This window comes from Camarhynchus parvulus, chromosome 4, assembly GCF_901933205.1.
Source record: "Camarhynchus parvulus chromosome 4, STF_HiC, whole genome shotgun sequence".
NCBI lineage: Eukaryota > Metazoa > Chordata > Aves > Passeriformes > Thraupidae > Camarhynchus > Camarhynchus parvulus.
Window position 1 is genome coordinate 47595754 of NC_044574.1, and position 22006 is coordinate 47617759.

Below are 22006 nucleotides of genomic sequence, written 5' to 3' on the forward strand. Positions count from 1 at the left end.
CCTAAAAATACGTTTGTAACAAAGCAATTTTTCAACATGAGTAGTAGGTTTGTTTTGCAGTTCTCTGAAAGTACTTATAGTTTTTCTTCTCTGTCTGGTAAGGGCAAGCTTCTTTCCAATCACTCATTCTGCAGTCTCACAGTACCAGCCCATCAAAGATGTGAACCACAAAAATAACACAGCAGACAGGGCTAGGTGACAGACTTCTTAAGAAACTGACAGATTTTGTTGCTGGAAATTAAGCTGTTTGCAGGAGATTTCTATTGGTCTCCCATAAGACCCTGCTTTGGCCATGTGAGAAATAACAGTAGTTCTGGCTGACTCAATAGACACTGGGGCACCTCCAGAGGATGCTGGCATTGAAGGGGGCACTTGCCAACCAGCAGAGGAAAGGGTTTTTTCCAAGTTTTGTATTATTTTTTTCCTAGGTTACTAGAGATAAAGTTGGCAGACCAGTGTTGGGAAATGGCCTATTCCAGGGAGCAAGGAGATGATGACAGTTCCTACCTAGCAAACAGGGCAGTTCTGGGAATGTGCATTTGTATGGCAACCACATACTAAATATATATTTACAGCTGTATTGTAGAAAGATAAACCTAAACTATTACCTGTGTAGACAGGTGAGGCAGTCAGATCACAGTGTGCTTGCTGTATTGCTATTGCTGTGGTGATTATACTATCAGCCCAGTGGGAAAGATGGAAGATTTAATGAACCATTGGCCTGCTCCTAATCTAAAATCTGTCTTTATATTTTGTGGTAGTTTCAGGTCCCCTAGGAGCAGAGTACTCTGTGAAACTGCTAACCTTAATGGCAAAAAGAGAAGGCAGTCAAAGAAAATTTTAGCAGTTAAATCAGAATGCTTATGGGAGTCTGCCCTCATCATCTGAAAAAAAAAAGAATAAAAAAGAACTGCATTTTTTTCAGTTCTCCCAGGATGTGGCTATAGACAGACTAGTTTCTTTTTAAAGTTGAGCAATACCAAAAGGGAATGTCCAGGTTAAAGCGTTTATCTGGGTAACAACAAATGAGGAAAAGATACACTATGGTCTGGTTTGTGCTGACCAGACTTAGGGACCAACAGCCTACTGATGCTGGTGCCTAGATACTTATTCAAAGATTATTGTTCCAAAAACTTTTGTGGGCAGATGTGCCAGCCTGTTTCAAGGCTGGGAAATTAATTAAGACCACAAGAGTAGCCTCCTTAAGAGTCTGTCTGACAGAGAACAGCATTCCTTCCTCCATTGATAAGAGATGGTGAAAAACCTGGTCACACAACAACCTTCCAGTGTACTGAAGCAAAGGACAAGTGAGAAGTATGTTTCCTGGCTAATTAAGTTTCCTTAAACTTTTGTGTCCATGGGCACATGTTTACAGGTATCACTGAGACAATGTGGGTTCTGTGGGCCCCACTTTCTAGGGGATTGACGTGTGCACGAACATGACAAAGGGGCAACACAACCCATCAGAATTTGCAGTTGTTTTGATCTGATTTCTGATATCCAAGCTGCTCTTGGGTGTTTGTGGATTGGTTAGATTTCATTGCAGGTGTTCCTCCACTTCTTTTTTTTTTAAATGAATCACCTCTTATGTCTTGTTATGACTTTTTTCCACTGATGGACATAATTGTCCACATCTGGCTAGCTCTGCAGGGGGAAGTGAGGAGCAGCACCAACTTCACTGGACAATGTGCAATATGTGATGGTGCAGTACTAAAAAAAAAAAAAAAAGTTGGATTTTCCAGAGAGGAAAAAATCTTGGAACAAAAAATCTATGGAACAAATCTTCTAAAAGAGAGAATGATTCAGTTATGCCTACAAAAATCTTAATATATAGTGTCACGAGAAGGTTGTCCAACCACCTAAATATGACCTCAGATGTGACTCCTGTCTTAGTTTGTCTTGATGGTATTCAATAAAATTTAGGTTACATAAATTCCACGAACTGTCATAGGTCCCGGATCTTCCTGTATTTAAACTGGTGTAGAAACTATATGGTTTCTTTAGACTTACCTTTGATTGCAAAATCATGGTATTTGTACTGTACGGTGAAAAGTCGATCGTTAAGCACAAATTAAATGTGACCAATGACTGAAAGCTATCATTTGACTGTTGTTCCATGTAGTGACCTATGTGGCATTAATGGCTCTTATTTTGATTTCACAGAGTTAATGAGATCTGTTGTTAAGCCACTGCAAAATAATGAGTCCTCAAAACTCACAAAAAACAGCCTAGAAAAGGATCTGGCACCCAAGATCCTAAAAGGTCAATGTGACACAAGGGCAGCCTATACAAAATATTCATTTGTATTAATAACTGACTAGAAGAACCAGCTTTGTAACTCTGTGCCTAGTTATTAAAAATATTTTGCTTGGTTTGTGGGAGAGTGTTTAACTTTCCAAATTAAATTAATCAGTCTCTTGGTCCATGAAGGATACACAGCAATATGGTACTCACAAAAAAGTCTGAAAAGAATGGTACTGAGTATGGATTTGGTCACTCTTAACTCTAAATGTAATATTTTTGAGGTGTTTTAAAAGCATTTAAAAGATAAGACTTCTTAACAGTGAGTTATGTAGAAATCCTAGAGAGACATTTGTTCAAATCACAGCTGCTGAACTCAGCCCAACTGTTATTTTGTAAGAAATGGCAAACAAAATTAATGCAATTAGGCTATTGTTTCATCGTCTTTCAACATTTCCAAAGTGCTTTCAAGCAATGCCAAGGTTAGTGATGAAGAGGGAGACCTGATCCTGCAGAAAGACTGTTGTTTTAAGACATTTGTAGAGCACTTCTCTGTTTTACCTCCTAGAACTGATCCAGGTACCTCCCCAGAAGGCTCTGCCTCCTTACTGAATCCACTTCAGATGAAAAGAGCATCTCCATTCTCTCCACAGAGCAACCTTTCTCTGCCATTCCAAAATCTTGGTCTTTGCTTTCCAACAGCCAAGACCTACCACCTCCAGCCTGGGCTGTCCCAGAGTTACCAACCTAAATAATATTCAGGCCAGCAAATGCTTTAGGTCAGACAGTCCTGTGTGAAGAACTGCTAGGTACAAAGCTGTTCATGAGCTGGGGTCTATTAGGTAACTTCCTTCAGACTTCTGTCTGTGTTGGCATCTCCAAGGCCTTTAACATTTTATGTAGGAATTCCTCACAGAACTTTATGGACTTTACTTATATGATAGCCTTGTAAGGTGGTTAAGCATAAAACCCATTTCAAAGAGAGGTGAAGCAAACTGAATTTTAATTGTTCTGTCAAAAATCTGTATCCAAGTTGGGATAAGAAATGATGTGCAACTTCATGAGTCTAAGGTTGTGGGTTCAATCTCCATATGGGCCATTTACTTAAGAGTTAGACTTGATGATCCTTGTGGGTTCCTCTCAACTCAGGTTATTCTGTGAATCTGTGAGTTGTGGTTCATTGCCCTACCCATGAGGTCTGTCTGATGTAAGCAGAAAGAGGTCTGACCTCACTCCGTATCACTGAAAACAGTATAGTTGATGTAAGAGTAAACACACGCCACTAGGAGGAATTTTCTTCAGAGTCCTTTGACCTACTGCAGATTTTCTTTTAACTTTTTGAAGTTGCTCTCTAAACCTTCAAGTCCAAAGTCCTTCATCTTAATTACCCAAGGTACACCTATACCTTTCAAGATAAATAGTTTATAGACATAAAAGCTATTGGCACACCTCTTAACAACACTTCATTGCTTGTACACTTGATATTTTGGCAGCACACTTTCAAGATCTAAAAATACAGAGTGATGTGCAGAGACACACAGTGCAAATTTACAAAGCTGTGCTGCCCTAGAAACACCCAACAGCTGAAAACATTCTGACCTAGCCTGAACACCAGATGTGCCTTCCACAGAGGCAGTCAGACCCTTGCCTTCCCTCTGTTTTCCCTTAGGAAAGGACGCCAGGGTAGATTTGGCCTGACACAGCTGGACAGAAGTGACAGAGTATGTGAACCTAAAAGTGAGTTTCAAGAGCATCCGTACTTCTACCTCCTCCCCACTATCACACCTCCTGAGTTTGCACAGGACCAGACTGCAGCAACTGACCTTTACTGTAGCAGAAAATACTTGGGATTTTCTCCCTCACGGAAGTTTTGCAGCTGTTTTAACTACTGTTGTTGTTTTGCACTAGTCAGCTCCAGAACAAAATCATCTATGGATCAGAATCCATGATGGGGTGCTTAACTGCTTGTGACATGAGCAGATACAAAAGTGAGGTGGAAAATTCAATATTCTTAAAAACATTCTTATATTCTTAATATTCTTAAAAAAATTCTTATTGGAAAAGCCAATATTCTTAAAAACTCCTGTTCTCCTTTACTTATGCCTTCAATTGATAAAACTACAAAAATGGAGTTTTAATCCTATTCATCAGCAATGGAGTATGTGGAAAACCCACTTTTAAAAGGCTTCCATCCAGCCCAATCTATGAAGGAAATGCTTGAAGACACAACCATTGAGTCAACTATGGACAAAACCAGAACCCTAAACTTTCACTGTAAAATGAAAACATCAGATTATTTCAATCTCAGTCTTTCAGAGGACTGCAACGCTTCTTTTTGTATGTCTGGGATTTAGGACCATTGTAACATTACAGAGCACCTAAGCTGAACTCCCTTCTGCTCTACATTGTTTGCATTTCACTGGGAAAAAAAATCACACTGGCTATAATTTTCTCACATTTTCCTTTAAGAAAAGTAATTTTGGGCACAGATGTGAAAAAATGTTACCAAGTTTTCTCTGGTGCTGATGAACTATGGTACTATTTACATGCTCATTCTATATCTAGCAATTTTAGTGTAAAGCTATCAAAAGAAGGAAGTTTTTGCCACCATATTTTACCCCTTGTTAACTGTGTTTAGACAACACCTTATTAACTGTGTTTAGACAACCATGTGCTCAGTTACTACAATTCAGTTGCAGCAGATAACTGAAAGCACAGGAACAACTCTCTCATGCCTGTGTCCTCCAAGGCCTAGCCTATATATAAAATAATTTGTGACTATTATTTATTCTCTTACAACAGGCAGGAAAAAGAAAAAATAATGGAATAAGCACCCTGGTTCCATGATACGCTTTTTTCTTATGGTAACTGAACACCTTTAAAAGCACTTTTCCAAAAATTAACGTAACAGTAATTTAACAGCACTTATGTTAATCCCATTCTTTAAAAAGAAGACAGTACCCATCCTCTTCATCCCATGCGTCTCAAAGGCTACAAAGTATCTATAAAATGACTAAATCATTATAATTAAGAGCACTATTTTCACAAATGTTTCCGACTAGAAAATGTCTTTAACTTCCTAAACTGCCTGAAAGCTTGCAGTGACTAATGCCTTTGTTCCCACTTGCAATGTTACCTCTCCAGCTGAGAGAGAGAGGGAATCCACTATTAGAAAATGTTGGCTTTGGGGAGGTGAATGTGATTACTAGCAATGGGCACTCTCTGTAGCTGCTCTCTGCTCTAAGCTCCTGTATCCATGCCACTCTCTCCTGCTGGAGCTCTCCAATCCCTCCACCCATCCCGCAAGCAAGGCCTGCAGTGCCTTGCTGCCCACCCCGCTGTGCTGCTCAGGCTGGCTCCGTGGCCATGCCATTTAATCCTGGACTGGTGAATGATGCAGCTAAAACAGTCTCTCCTCCACTTCTTAATGACACGATTTCATTGCTCTCATTCATTGTGGAGAAAACAAAGACTGGGAAAGGCAAAGACTTTCCAGCCAGCTTTGGTACTAAAGAGTTCAAAATGTGGTGCTGTGCTCTGAGCAGCTCTCTGCTCTAGGAAGCCACTGAAAAGGAATTAAAGACAGTGGCTGGCATCTCTGTTGGATCTTGTTATAAATATGCTCCTTTACAGAGTGACAGAAAATCTCAGGAGTGACTCAAAAGCTCAGAAATACACAGGCTACAGTGGAGAATGGAGCAGGAACTGCACCAATGCTGTATTAGGTACCATTATGTTTTATTACAGACTCTTATCTCTATAATCCATTGCTCTGAATAACAGAAATGAGTCCCTCCAAAACATACACAAATGCAAAGGCATGAGAACACCAAGAATTTAACAAGTCCCAAGACTGAAACCTTCCTTCTGGTGTTTTGCTGCCCAGTTGCTTCTCAGCCTCTCCTCCTGACCATTTCCTAACTGGGAGGAAGAATAAATCAATCTTGCAGTTCACCCACACAGTCCTCCTTTATCAGACCAGGTGCAGCTGAAGGAGACTCATTCAGGGCAAAGTCCAAGCCACAGTAATGTTAAAAAAAAAGGCAGGAATAGGGGAAGATGAGGAGTAACACTTTTTTTTTCAGTATGGTGCTTTCTTATCCTAAAACCCGCTGGTCAGCAGTACTGGAAGTACTTTATAATGAGGTTCTCTATCTCTCAGGACCATGTGTGTGAGCACAACTTGTGCTGATCTTTGCAGTTATCATCAGTCTTCTTGGCAGAAAATTTCTTGTTGCATAAACTCACACATACTTTTAGGTTCGGGCTCCGTCCTATCAAAATCCCCCCCAAAAATTGAGAGAATTCCCCTTCCATTTCTAAAAAAGACCCCTACCACTGAACCAAGCATACAAGCCTTGCTTTTCAGACCTGTCTACTGTAGTGATCCAGATGCATTTCTAGAAAGCTTTGCAATGCAAATCAATTGAATTTTCAGGTGGGACCAAAATCTGAAGTCAGGCCAGCTCAGACTGATTTAGAAATTGTGCAAATATTTCACAGGGCTCCAAGAAATGATGTATCATTTGTACAGCTATACAGACCCATAAACATATCCATGCATGCCTGGGTGGTGTTAGGATCCCATGTATTAAATTTTGGGGGAGGTAATGAGGTCTATCAAAGTGATGGCTCACTCTGTGGTTTCCAAGTGAGGGCAGATATTGTGCATCCTCCATCAACCTTTTTTTTTTCTTCTTGCAATAAATTCCTCAGTGTGGGACCACTCCCTTCAGCTCTTCCTTCTTGTAGGCAGATTTCTTAGTCACAACTCACCTGGCTCCCCAAACAATTTCTTTGTCCTTTTTATTGACAAAACTGGAAGGAAAGCCAGACCTAACTTATTTCTTTCCCTCCCCAGGGACCTCATTAAGCATACCAAGCAGTGACATCTCTGCAGGGTTCCCGATCAATGGACACTGTCATCTGGAGATTTTAATCACATTAACACCACAGCAGAGGAAAATCCATCTGAGTCTCCCTTCCTAAAGTGGAAAACTCAACAATTCTGCCAATTGCTGCAACTACTACTTGTAAGGCTTATTTGTATGTGTGGATAAAAATCAACCTACCACAGGTACTCCCTTCCAGTCTCTCCCCATGGAACCTGAATAAATGCAGTTTGAGTCTCCAGATCTGCCTTCCTTATGATTGGGAATAGCTATATTCAGGCAATCCCAAGAGCAGAGCACAAAACCAAAAAATCAGTAAGTGAAGCTTTGTGAGCTGGTGGAAGAACCTGCGCTACTTAAAAAGCACAGCAGGAAGAAAAGATGCTGGGGTGTAGATCCCTACCAGTAGTCTGTGCAACAGAGGGGAGGATAACTGGTAAAAGTGAAGAGAGTTATTCTAGCATGGAGAGCCTTACCCAGAGCACTCAGCAGCTATGCAAGGCCCGCTGGGTTTTGGCAGAGATAAGCAGGGAGCAGTGGTCAGGCTGAAGGGCAGCTGCACTCAATCATTGCCCGGGGAACACCAGAGGGACACTCTTGTACCCATACACTGCCACAAATCACATAATTCTTTTCTTACAGAGAATGAAAAATAATTTTCCAGCTCTAACCATGCATCCTTGCATCTCCTCTGATTTCCAAAGTGTCAGTTATAAGCTAATCAACAGTAATAACCTATCACCTGGTTTTACCCCATTCAGTGTGCTGCTACCTGACATTGCTTCCTGGTGACCTGGCAGATGGAGGGTGGGAACTTGCAGGAACAATATTTCCTGATGAAAGTTGTTACTTCTTGAGCAATACCATCACTAAATAGTAACTGGACTTTGTTGTAGCTGAAATTCTCTGGCACCCTGTGAAGGCTGCATAATCAATGAAATATTTTTCTTTCAAGAAGCATTTCCTAGTTCTTGGATATTTATTTCGACAAGTTTGGACCGTGGCTCAACTACTAAAAAGGAAAAAAAATCAATTTTCTACTTAAGCCTCGTGTTTGGTGCAAAATCTCATAGGAATTAAGGAATCCATCTGAGGATTTCTAAAGTAGCCCATGAGGATTCATAAGCACAGTGTGCCTCTTAAGCAGTCCTTAATGAATGCATCAGGGGCATTTGCACTTGTTCCTACGTTGTTACTGAAAATTATTCTCAGCATCCAACATCATCTCAAGGCAATCTTAGAGTAAGTACAGAATTGCAGTGATTTAAATGATAATCCAAAAAAGTGGCATTATCTAGTTCTGCAGGATAAATTAAAGATACTTACAGGATCAAAAGTATCAAGTTGGCAAAGTAACTGTCATGTATAGCACTGAAATTTATGTATTCAGGAGTTTGAAATGATCCTATGCAAATAAAGCCAAACAGTAATAAAAGTAAAAGATTTAGCAAAGAATCAAGCCAACCAATGAAGCCAGCCATCAGCAAAGCTGTAGAACTGGCAGATAACAAAGCAAGAAAAATCTAAGTTACAGGGAAACACTAGCATTTGACAGAATAAAGGAGGCTTAAAGAAGCTACAAGTTATAATACAATTGTAATAAGCTGCTGAGATCCATAATTTAATACCAGTTGCTGGCCCGGAGCCACTGATCTTCTTTTTCGTTCTGTCCTCAGTGGGATGATGCTCCTGCAAGCACCTAAAGAAGTTCACATCTCAGGGATTCGCCTACAGTTGGCAAATAATTTACTTTTCTTTTAAATTCAACAATCTGGGGGGAGGATGCTGAATGGTACAGGCACAAGGAGACACATTTGTTTAGAAGAAGCTGAACTTGTGACAAAACTGTGACTCTGCTAAATCGCGGGCCGACGCCCGTGTGCAGCCCAGCCCTGCGTGCGAGCCCTGCTGGCTCTGGCAGGGTTTATTGGCAGCCTGGCTGCAGAGGAAGCACTGGATTTGATAGGTCATGCAAGTTAACACCTCTCAGCGCTGTATTCCCACTGCCTCCAAGAAGCACAAGCTGTCAGGGACTTACTCAGAAGGAAACACATGGAGATACAGCTCCCCAAGGATTTCTGAATGGAGGAGGCCCTTTCACCATGCTCATGAACCAAGTGTTGAGGCTGAGTAAAATGCAGAAGTGCTGCCACACAGGCAGAGAATTTGATTGATGGATTTGACTGATTCCTTTTAAATTAATTATATAGTTTCTCTCTAGTACAGTTCCCTACTTAAGCCACCAGACAGATGTTCTTTATTCTTCAAATGTGCACTTCAGTCTGATCCTTGCATAAAATTGAGAGGCAAAGTTTCACTCTCATGGACTTTGCTTTGGGTATTATTCATGCTGGGTGGTGGGTGACCTGTGAGGGTTCCTGTGGGCTGGAACAGGGTGAGCCCAGGAGAAAGGTGTAATTTAAGGTGAAACACTGAGTGTCCACACTCATTGATTGTGAGAGAGGGGAAGGAACAGGGGCAAAATGCACACAACAACAGTTTTTCAAATGATGTACTGAATTCACTTTGCTAAGATGTTCATTTTCCAGCAATAAAGGCAAGAAAGCTAAGTCAGAGAAAAATAAAAGGTCTTAAAGAAAGGAGGCCCAGCTTAGCACCGAGAAGAGATTTTTCAAAATAATTTTCAGACAATCCTATCCATACCTCCCATAAAGTAGAATCAGCCAGGTCTCACAGTTAATCCTTGGTTTACTTTTAATTAGGCCTGAGTAGGTAAAAACAGTAAAATCAACTTACATTCAAAATTACTTTGATGGACACAGGAGTCCACAAGAGTAACAGCAGAGTGAACAAAGGGGTGAGACTTTAGAAGATGGGCACAGTATTTTGTCACATGGTATCTGTTACAAATCTAGGAATAAGGTTAATTAGAATAAATAAGGTAGATATTGGAGATACATCTTCTTGACAGTTCTTTGTTTTGTGACAGTTTATTGTTCTTAGTCTGTATATTTTTATCACCTCTACAAAGTTTTTTTAATGCCAGCTAGCATTTGTCTTGCACTGTATGAATTCACTCTACACAACGCTGTTTCTGTTTTCCTACTGGAATTACAATAATTTATGGAAAAAACCTTTTCTTCTTAAACTGTTAAATCTTATCCAATGGATTTTTGTCTTCTCTCCAATCATTCTGAATTTCTACTGTTCACCCAACATTCAACTTCATCTCCAAAATGGTAATTAAAAAGACGTTTCTTTATCTGTCATGCAAGAAAATCAGCTAAGTATGTAAAGATGAACATGGTCCTACAGAAATAAATTATTAAGTAGATGTATATTAAGCCTTTTACTGATGTAGGTTCTGAGAAATGTCCTGAAAATATGCATTACAAATGCTTTACAAATATAGGGAATGTTTCACTTTGAATTAACTTCCTTTTAAATTTATAAGTGAGAAGATTATTAATTCACCTTAAATGTGCTTATTAATTTCAATGTTATTTGGCAAACATTCCTCTTTTCAGTAATTAAATTTTCTCTTTGAATGTACTGTCAGGACCTTATAAAATTTCAGAGTATTTTAAGATTTTGATGGGTTGCTCAGCAACATATGAAATTAAGTTGTGTTTAAATCTCCACAGCAAGTATCTGTGAACTTACAATGAGACATAAATCTCAACTATCTTTCATCGATTTTCCTACTTACACGCATGATAACTAGAATGTATTTCAGAGTTACAAATCCAAGCAACTGAAATCTTTTCTTTAAATATATGTTTTGTCTTTTCTGTTTAATTCAGCCCAGAATTGAGCTCTTCACATAAAGGCATGTGTTGGATTCCCTCGTCAGGAGCCCTCTGTGGCTGCAAACCCCTCTACACGTGCTGCCGTGCTTTCAGTAGGAAATCAGTCAACTCCAGTTCTGTAAAGGCAAAGTGAGTCACCTTCCTTTAGTGTGTCTTTTTGGGTTTGTCTTTCAATTATAACACCTGTTGTTGCGGGAATTACTTTGCTTTTGAGGCTCTGGTTAGCTCTGTGGCAAGCAGGTAGCAACCTTTTAGCTACATTTGATACTATTTCTACTGCTTAGAGAAAGTGGGAGAAAGACATTTGGAAACCTGTACCGACATCTACTCATTTCCACCACAGCTACAACACATAGCTGGGCTTCGATTAGAATCTAAGTGATCTCAGGAGATGATAAGAGCATTATAGTGGTGTGGTTTGGCTAGATGAAGAGATATTCTTCCTTTCACTGCACCCACCAGCCATAGTGAAGCTCAGCCTCTGCCTATAAATGATTGCATCACGTTAGATGTTTTAGCTTCTTTGCCTCCTGCATTGATGTGACAGTACTCCCTAGGGAAGACAACCTTTTACTATTATTAGTTAGAGCCTTGACCCTGAAACTTCTGTTGTCAACCCCTTAAGGATGCATAGGAAAATGGTGCCATGCTGCTGTCCTCTGTGATGATGAGGTGATCAAACACGTTTAAGCTCCTTGAAAGAAAAGCTACCCATACACAGGCTCTGTGGCTATAAAAGGAATTACAAAAATCCATCTGAGATGTAATGAAAACATGAATTAATGACTTGTATCCTTCTGTGAGTCCAGGCCTCAGCTTTGATAGACTCCAAGTAAAACATTCAATGAATGGCCCCAACTTTATGCTCAAAGTGTCAGAAATATAAAACTAGCAATTCAGGTTTGATGTGTTTTGCCCCAAGAAATATTCAAAAATACAGGACTGTCACTTTAATTGTGTAGGTGAAACAGCAATGGTTTCCTTGGGGTCTTATGAGACTGAAGAAAGACCTTTTGTGTAGCTGCCTAACAGCAGGTTCCTGTTACCACAGAGCAACACGGTTCTGCTCCCCAATGACCTCAGTACATACCTAGGCTGGGTAAACACACTTAATTAAAGTGTAGAAAACAAACCAAACCAAAACAGAACAAATCTTCAATGACTGAAACAAGTCAACAAGCCTGCTAGGGACCAAAAGACCAAACCAGCCCAGTAACCCCAGTATCTCAAAATGATTTCTCAGCCAAAGATTTCAGGAGATGATGTTTTCACAGTGGTTTCCAAATGAAAAGCAAGATTTACTGTCATTGCTCCTACTGAAGTTTTCAGTGACAAAATGTTCAAAACTAGTCAATGCTTTCAAAGGGAAATAAAGCTACTTTTTCTCTCAGAAATCCTGCTGGCTGCCAGTGTTGACACAAAACTCGCTCTTGACCAGGCTCCTGAATGCTCAGCAAGCTCAGCAGGGTGGTGTAATTGTTTTGTTTATTTATAAGCGTGGCGAGTTTCCTACTGTAGCAGCTACCACATGTAAATGATCTTGGCAAGCGTGAGGGCATACAGGATACCTTCTGAAGAAGGACCATGTGATTGCCTGGCAGGCAATTTCCTTTTCTTTTAAAGCCCAAAACACATCTTTTCAGCCTCTGCTAAGTGTTACTATTTCTGAGGATATTTGAAGCAGGTAAAATGGTAGGAGTGCTAAAAGGGACATAAACAAGGAGTCCAGAAAAAAGGCTCACACTGACATTGAGGCAGAATACTGAGGCCTCTCCAGGCAGGTTTTTCTTCCTCAGTACAACCACTCATGGCAGACAAATATATTACTTAGAATTTCTGCAAGGTATTGTAAAAGTCAGAGCATTTTGGCATCACTGAAAGCCAAAGAGGAAATATTTTGAAATTTAAGGAACATTTTCCTGGATCCATAGTAAATATCCAGTCCTCTAAATGTACCTGAATAGACCTTTGGAGGAAGCTGAAATGCCTTTCAGTCCAAGCATATATAAACACAATACCTAGTTACAACAGGAACCAGAAAAAAAACCAAATCCAAGTTACTTGGCAAATTTACAGCATTTCAAGTGCTGCTTGCTGAGACAGTCAGTAAGGTTGTGACAGATGGCCCCAAAAAGGACACTGGCGCTGAAGCACCAGGTAATGGATGTTCTAGCAAACACTTATATAAGTCTTTGTCTCATGTCTTCATGAATTTTTTGTCACCTCTCCTGTTTTCCAGGGAAGAAGTCAAGGGGTTTTGTATGGGATTGCATGTTGCTATGGAAGTTACAAAGGTTTCATGCTGTCTTACTGCAAACATTTGGGGTTGGTTTTCCCCTTTCCCTATTTCTCTCTTCTGCACACTACTCAGCACCACAGAAGAGCAAAACATAGTCATATAATTTTCATAATCAGCTGATGCCCATGGCAAATCCAGCAGGTTAAATGCACAGTGCTTCTGTGCAGGCCAAACATCTGACACACCCCCTCCCCTCTGCTGTCTCTTTTCCCAGCAGACAGAGGAAAGGGTGAGTTCTGCAGGGCTTTGGGAACCCTTGTCCCTGAGTGGTGCTATTTGAGCTGACAGAGGAAGCAGACTGTGGAGTTGCAAATCCCTCTCCCAACTGTGCCTTTCTGGCCAATGCTTCTCATCTGCACAAGCAGAGCTCTCCTTGAGTGCCTGCCCTGAGGCGCTCTCTGTGGCAGATTCATCCTGGCAGCTTGAAGCTTCAAAACATGAAGTCCACAGTTTTACATCACCCAGCATCACTCAGCAGCTCATGCTGGCCATGAGTTTTTAGCTACTTCATATGATTATGATGGGAAACTCCAATCAGCAAGTAATGAATCTGTTGATTTCAAAGTCCATCTAGGCAGTGCAGTGTAAATTCATGCTATTCATTGATCAGTGCATTGATTACTTGAGATTTTGGGAGGAAATTAGCCAGTGAAATTGTTTCAAAACCCCACACTGTGAATGTCAGCCACATCTCAAAATAATACGATTTTAAAATTCTCCCTAGACATCTTATGCAAAGGAAAGTTCCAAAATCACGCTTCCCCACCTTAGATTGAGAATTAAACTACAAATGCTTTGTGCTAGTTCCTACTGTCCCCATTTATTAAGAAAGTGCTATCAGAATTGGGATCCTGCTGGCTACAAACAACTTCACAAACTGATCCAAAACCAAAATGGCATCTAGGATCCAATTCAACAGCTGCTGAGAGTCAGTCATTTCTGGAACAAACAATGACAATTGCTTACAGGACCTTAAAGCAAAATGATGTTAGATACACTGCCAGAAATACAGCACCAAGTGCAATCAAATGAAAATTAGAAATTTCCACAAGTGCTAGACTTGCTCTCAAAGTTATCCAGACCACTAAAAGTTTTGTCTGCTCTGAGATATTCTTTGATGTGTTGATGAACTATTAAAACCAAGCCAAATTAAAGTTCTTTTGTTAGCATGCCCTAGCTATTAGAAATACAATTTGTTTTCCCCTGCCAGAGTTTTGGAAAGTTTCAAGGTGATACAATTTTGGACAACAAAAGGAAAAGCCATGAAAAAATCCAAACTTCCCCATTCCTGCTTTATTTCACTCTGTAGAGTCTCTCAGCAAAAACTATTCCTATCCTGTGAAAAGCAATGCACCATTCACACCTGCTCAATAAGCAAACATGTTAATCAGTAAGTATTATATTGAAATTAGAAAGATACAAGTAGCAGTGTTTGATAATGGTTTGTGGATGGTCTGTATGTTGTTCAGTGAGCTCTAACTTACAGTCCCCATAGTCCCTGAAATGAAGGATAGTCCTCAGGTCATCTGTGTACTGTTACTAGTAATTTGTACCAAAAATCATGTGTTTGTAAGGGCTATTTTTATAAGCATTTGTTTATCCATTCATCTTCAGCCTCATTAAAAGTTAGCATATTAAGCATGTAGAGAGGAGTTCAGATTGGCCAATTCGACTTCAACAACCACCAACAATCCAAACATGACATTCCCCATATTAAATATGGAGTCAACACACAGCCAAGAGATGTACATCACTAAGAAACAGCCTTTCCCTGTCGAGCCACCTTTTTGCTACAGTCACAAGCAATTTGTGATGGAATAACCAGAAGTTAGCTCCTGATATCAGTTACAGTGATCTAATTTACCTGTCATCAAAGCAGTGACTTTTGTTTTACCTCACTAATGGGGATCAGAGTGTCCTGACTGAATATTCCACATATACAGACCACATAGACATAATACTACTAGCACCTGAGACAAGACTAACATCTTAATGTGTTTATTTCCATTTCTAGCTTGCATGGTAAATGTATTGCAATGGTAAGTGCTTTTTCTCATGTCCTCCTGTATTTTCGCCTTTGTTATTGATTTCTCCCCTCTTCAAATGCTCTATGATCTGCTAAGTCAAAGGGAATAATTTCAATGTTAAGGAGTGGATCAGGACACAACCCTGAATAGCAGAAGCAAAGAAATGCCACTTCTGTGTGAGCCTGTTGTTGCATTAGCAGTGCTGCTGGAGGTGAAGAAGCCCAAACCAGGGCCTGCTGTCAAAGGCAGGTGGTGTGAGGAAGTGCCTACCTGAAGACGGCGAGGCTCAAAGACCAGAGCACTAGCGGCTTCCTCAGCTCAAACTTTGCTCGTTTGTTCATTAGGTGCCGACCACCAAATATAAAGGCAGCGTACAGAGCTGAAAACAGGAATGATTTCTTCCTGCAAAACAAAACCAAAAAACACTTGTCAAACGTTTAATTAATATTAGATACACAGCAGAGTCATGTGTGGACATCATGGCTAAGGGCTTGTATGCTTCCTTGAAAGGAAACTCTTTTGGAGACATTCCTGCATCCCAGCTGAGCTTATAATTTCTGTATTAAACTACTGCACACACTGAGGGCTGGGTGCAGGCAAAACTGACCCTGGAGAACTTCTGGAAAAGAAGAGACAAATTTGGCTCCCATTCTTCACCAGTTTCAGAAGACTGAACTTCTGTGAGGAACAGAATAGATGTGGCAGAGCCTAGACACCCTTCTGCAAGCAAAACATGGCTGGAACTTGAACCAGCTGATCACATTTTGTGCCTCATTTATCTTTTTCATACAAATTTTTGTTTCCTGGAGGATCCTCCCTATGTGGCAATTTAGTTTCCCACTGTTTCCCCTAAAAAGACACTTAAAGATTATCAGCCCTGCAACACACCATGATGAGCCTCACAAGAAGCAGAGGATCAGCAAGCAGAGGTCAACAGCCCCATCAAGCAGCAGGACCATGCTGGTTGGCATGGCCCTGTGGCATCGTTCAGGAAATCCAGTGCATTTGCTGAAAGGACAAGCACAGCTCTCTAAAGGAACTTCAATTATACTCTTCAAATTGCGAATTTTATTTTTAAAACTGCCTGATAGTAGTCCAGCTCAGCAATAATCACCAAATATTTGAACTCTGCTACTATAACTCATTTTAAATCAACCATTAGAGGTCTAAAATAGACTAAGCCTGGGATTCCTTCCCACACAGCACAACATTATACTGACTAAGGCTTAATAATGTACACCATTAATCGTGGCCTAACTGGAACAGCATCTACTAAAAAATAGAATTTTCTCTACATAATTTATCATTACATTCACAAATATAGGAACTATGGACTATGGTTTTGAATGTGTCATGGTGTCACTACTGGTACCAAGTAGATGCCACCATGCTCTTCCATTGTGACTGGCCAGCTGAGGTTACCTCGTGGCAAGGAATCTGCCCAGCACAGCACAGCATGGTCCTGAGGGCCAAGCATAGTGGCACAGCACAGCACGTGCCTGTGCCTCCTCAAGGCAGCTGGTAATGGATTATGAGACCCTCGATGGCCAAGGGTCTTCCTGGAAGGTTCAGAAAAACTAAGAAGGCTGTAGCACATCTGACTGGAACCTTCAATGCAACCTTCAATCAAGATAAATGAACTGAATTTTATATAAGTTTAAAAGCTAAGTAAAAACTAACCCAAGAGAGTCAGATGCATATCAGTAAGCATTCTGCAGCATGCCATTTTCTACCCACTGAGAAACTCTGTTTCTACTGATATATTTATAGCTCTGTGTTGTAAAATGCAGGTAACTGCATGAAGATACATCTGATGCTCTGAGAAGGGGAGGACCCAGTGTCTGTAATCCACTGGGTGAGCTTTAGCATCAATGCTGGCAAAAGCCCCAGGAAGACCCAGGAGCCAGCACCCTCTCACCTTGTGCATTGAGATGGTCGAATTGCCAGGGCAATGGTTATCATGACCAGGGTTTGAAAATGACAAAGCGTCAGCCCTTATTCATATAATACAGAAAAAAACCCATTTATTTCTACTTCACTGGTCAGGGAAGGGATAGAATCACCAATTTGAAAGCACGACTGCACTTTAACTTGGCTGGAGATCAGTAAATATTTGTTAACCAGTCTGGGTAATGATGAACCACCTCAAGCTTGCTCGTACTGAACCACCTAACTGTTTACACAAGATTTATGGGTTGAAAGATAGAAGCAGGCTCTTAGTGTGAGTCTGGACTGCATTCCCATCTCCTTCCCTCTGCAGCCTTTTCAGCAGCAGTGTGAAGCCCAGATCAATGCCATCCTGGGCATGGGTGATGTCTCTCTTGCACTGATCTCCAAAGCAACTGAGAGCAGAGCAGGATGACATCCCAAGTAGTGCAGGGGAAAAGACTGCCATGCCGTGCTGCCATGCAGCTGCCAACACAGCACAGGCCACGCAGGCTGCCACGGGAGGATGTCAGGATTCAAGAGCAGGAGCTAGAGACACTTTGCAAAAGGCAAGCTGGAAACAGTTCAGTTCTAGATCAAACACAGCCAAGACTTCAAAGTAATGATTCAACTTCAGTTCCACTTCAAGACAAAAAACACAGTCTGAATGAGTTAGCAGCTTAGGTCTATGTTCTGTCTGTCTCCAGTTCTTCCCGAGCCAGATAATCTATATATTTACATCAAGTAACATTCCATTTTGCTTCTTATTACTGAAACTATCTTTTGTGAGTTCAATCAATTTATTGAGGTCAATAGTTATGTTACAGTAATTAGAATAGATAAATTTTAGGTCACTTTAGAGCTTTGTAATGAGTACAGCATTATTTACAATGATGGTAAATGGTACTCCCAGAGAATGCAGCTTTGTATCAGCAGTGGCAGCTTTGTATCAGCAGAGGCAGACATGGCAAGATTTGACTGCACACATGATGTGAACTGCAGAGAGCAGCTGTAAGCAGCTTCAGAAAAGGAGGGACACAGCAGTATTATCTCCCATCAGAGGTAAGCACAATACTGAATAATGATTAGGCTGATCTTGAAATCATCCACTGTTTTGATCCCTGCTACTTTTTGCACTCAAAGGACTTTGAATTTTCCCCATTTTTTCAGCCTAACAATGGTTAAAAGAACTGGGCAGTCCAGGTGACAGAGTTACAAAGGGGTTGCAGAGGTATGTACTCTTAAGATAATCTGATAAACTCCATTAGACTGGTATTAGCCAGTTTCCTACTAGTGTTTTTATGATGGGTTTTCCCAAAGGTTCATACTACAGTCTGGTGCTGGGCTAGTAACATAAAGCAATGGCAATCTGACAGAATTCAATAAGGTCTGGTACGATTTTAGCCAAAGGAGAGCAATATTGAACAAGCATTTTGAAAGACAGAGGTTTGGAGCTGCTCTGTAATGTACCTTTTCAAAACTATTACCTGAAGAGAAACTAAATAGAGCAGAACAATGACCAAAAAAATTAACATTGAAACTAAAAAAAAATAAAATTCCTCAAAATAATTCAGTAACAGACTTGCATCAATAACTTAATGTTAGCACATTCATATGTTTGTCTTCAATTCTGTTCTGCAGGGTAACACAGTAGACATAAAGACAGGGCTGCCAAATCCTCCACATTTTTCTGGCATTTCTGTTTCTCACAGTTGTCTCCCACCTTCCTACATTTTCAGACTTCAGGGACTAAGCACTATCTGTACTGAATACAACTCCATGTTCCTCTGACAAAAGTTGCCAGCTCTTTCCCTCTTTATAGGTTTCTGGAGAACCTATTAAAAGCTATATTTGGGCTTACTACAAGAGAGGGAGGCAAGAGGGGCTATGGGCTAAAGATGTGACACAGATCTTCCAGGACAGTAGCAGAGAGATGGCTGGGTCATGAGGCAAAGGGAGAGGAAGAAGCTGGGACATGTGATGTGAGAAAGAGAAGAGAAAGGATGAATAGTAAGCATGGCAGCAAATGATGGGAGCTGGCAGCCATGAGATGGACATAAAGCTGGGACAGCATGGAAGGCAAGGAGGCTTGAAGTTCTTTCTGTGCTGGAACCCCTGGAAGGATCCTTCCTGCATCCATGGGCACACCTGAGGCAGAGGAACAGAGACAGGAAAGAGGGAAAGTACAGCTGAGAAGAGGGAGGCAGAAACTGAGAAGGATAGGGGAAGACAGAAACAAAGCTTCTCCTCATTTCCAGCAGGGAGTCCCACGCAGGAAAGCCCACTCAAGGCACCATGGAGTGACAAGAAGAGATCAGCCACCCAAGCCTCAGGCAGGAAAACATAGCACTGGGAAGGGGCAGCAAATAATCCAAAGAGGAAAGCAGTTGTAAACAAATGGCTAAGGATTAAGAAATCCTGATTTCCACAGAAGCAGTTATTTATAAAATGCTGAAAATGTAAGATGTAATGTTACCACAGTATTCTAAAATTAGGGGCCAAAGCCTGAGGGTGAGCCTCATGTGCAGCAGCATGAGACATCCCCCTGTCTCTGATGCAAAGTGAAATAGCTCTGAATATTGCACTACTGCTGAAGGAGGTGGTTTCAAACCCAGATGCACTGTTGCCATTTTTTCCTCCTGAAAATAGCAGCCTGAGTCATTATTGTAGAGTTCTCTGATGTTAATGAGTAAACTGAAACAGATAGATATATGTATCTGTGAGTGTGTGTATGTGTGTGCTATAAAATTGACTATTTCCACAGGATTTTCCTTAATCATTAAGGAAAGTCCTTACAGAAATGCCCAAAAGACAACCTTATCACAGATTGTTAAACTCTCTTTTATCATGCAATACAGGATTATCTGCATAACAGCCTTCAGTAAAGGAGTACTAAAGTGGTGTTAGCCCCCTCTTTCTACATTCCATAGGATTTTTAAAGCTTTTTTAAATCAAGATGTATTTACTTTGCACATCCAAAGCTCATTTTTAAATTCACTACCACTTCATCTGTTGTAAAAGGAGCGCAACAGGTTAAAAAAACCCCACTGCAGTTGCCAGAGCAGAGTGTTGCTTGAAAGTAAACAAGCAGTTTCAGGTTCCTGACGTTTTTCTCTTGGCCTTCTTCATCACCATTTTATTGATGTAAAAAAACCCAACCAGATTTACTGAAAAAAAAGAAAAGAAATAAAATAATGTCCGGCTATATGAAATATAAGGGAATTTTCCTACTGCTTTCTCCCAGGTTTCAACAGAAAATAACAACAATAACTTGTGTTTATAATTGAAACTGCTAACTTGAGAGTCTAGCTCAAGTGCTTTAACCTGAACCCATGTGAATCACACAGCATATCCATGTCCACAGATCAGGCAGCAGGACTGGTAGCCCTGGCAAAGTTACTTTCTCTCTGGTGCTTATTTAAAAATCACACATTCTGTATAAAAAAGGGTGTGAAAATGCTTCTCAGTCTCTCAGTGTTTCTTCTCAGAAATACTGTCAAAGCAAACCATTCTCTCTCTCTTCACTGATGCAATTTTGACAGAACCAGCAAGAAGAGATCCAATGTGTGGACATGACAGATCTGTGTATGAAAATATAACCTGTACTCCTGGCTTAGATTTGAGTTCCTGCAGCTGCTTCCCATTGACCAAGGCAGCCTTCATAACAGAGAGAGAAGGACACACAGAAGAGGAAGGCCTGTCTGATACCCACATGCCAACAGAGTCTGATTTATTCCTGCAGCTCAATACCCTTTGACATTTATATTTAGCACAGCAGTGATGACAGTCACACAGACGTGTAGGTGATTCACTGATGATGGTCTCTGACGTAAAAAGCTATCAGAGAGTAACCACAGACGTATCTCATACCAATCATCTGATCCCTTCATTTCTAAAGCCTGTGCCTCAAAGGCCATTCAGCCTCCTCGTGAGAGGTACTGTTGGATGTGCAAGTCTGTGCTTCCCCCAAGGCTGGAGCAACTCTCCAGGCACCCCTCTCCTGTCTGAGAGCAAAGGAAGAGGGGTCAGGGCCCTGGGAACACACATGGGCCAGGGACTGTTACTCCCCCACATGTGCCTTCTCTCTGGGCTGCTGTTCCCATCACCCAATTCTGTCATTACTGCTAGATGTAGTTGTGTCACTGCCCTGACCCCTTAACCCACACAAAGGAAAGAAACATGGGGCCAGGAGGCTGCCAGGAGGAGTGCTGTGGGACCTGTCCCAAGCACAACACTGCTGAAAAGGATGGAAGAAGGATGAGGAAGACTTGCGTATGCACTCTTGCTCTATGAGTGCCAGTGGCTGAGCTGAGGGGCAGCCTGAAGCCCGGGTCCCCACTGCGCAGGTCACAGTGCCAAAGGTGAGAACTGCAGATGCAGCAACCTCCGAAAAGCAGAGCAACTATTTTTTTGTGGCGTATCACCAGCTTATAGCCTGCTGTGGTCCAGTGGAGATAGCCCCAGCTCACCACCAGCCAATTTGCAAGAGCTAAACTGTTTAGTGCAATACAACACTGGCCCAGGGGAGCAAGAGGCTGAGCCGACCTGAGCCTCTGCCCACACTGCACTGTCAGACCCAGGGGCAGGAAGCCACTCCTGCAGACAACAGGGCAGGGCAGACAACAGCCCTAAAATTACAGAGAGGAGAAACAAGGGCATGGAAGTGTGGGGGCATGGGGGAAGGTGGCTCATGTCCTGCACCTCCCTGATGGTTGTGTCTGTTTTGTTGAAATGTTTGCCAGTAATTTGTAATACTCATGTTTGCAAAACATAGGTGTTAGAGAGTATTAGACACATACTTCAAATGTGGGCAGCTAGGGACAAAGAAAGCAGTAAACTTTTGTTTTTCTC

General features: G+C 41.2%; 1 protein-coding gene across 2 annotated transcripts in view; it reads right to left on the bottom strand.

The window, feature by feature from the left end:
* The window catches only part of ELOVL6 (ELOVL fatty acid elongase 6), a 79132-nt gene that overhangs the window by 13804 nt on the left and 43322 nt on the right, over window positions 1-22006 (bottom strand). For both annotated transcript variants that reach the window (XM_030947526.1, XM_030947525.1), the window contains one exon: window positions 15500-15631. In XM_030947526.1, coding sequence (XP_030803386.1) covers window positions 15500-15631 — 132 coding nt within the window. The remainder of the gene's footprint in view (window positions 1-15499; window positions 15632-22006) is intronic.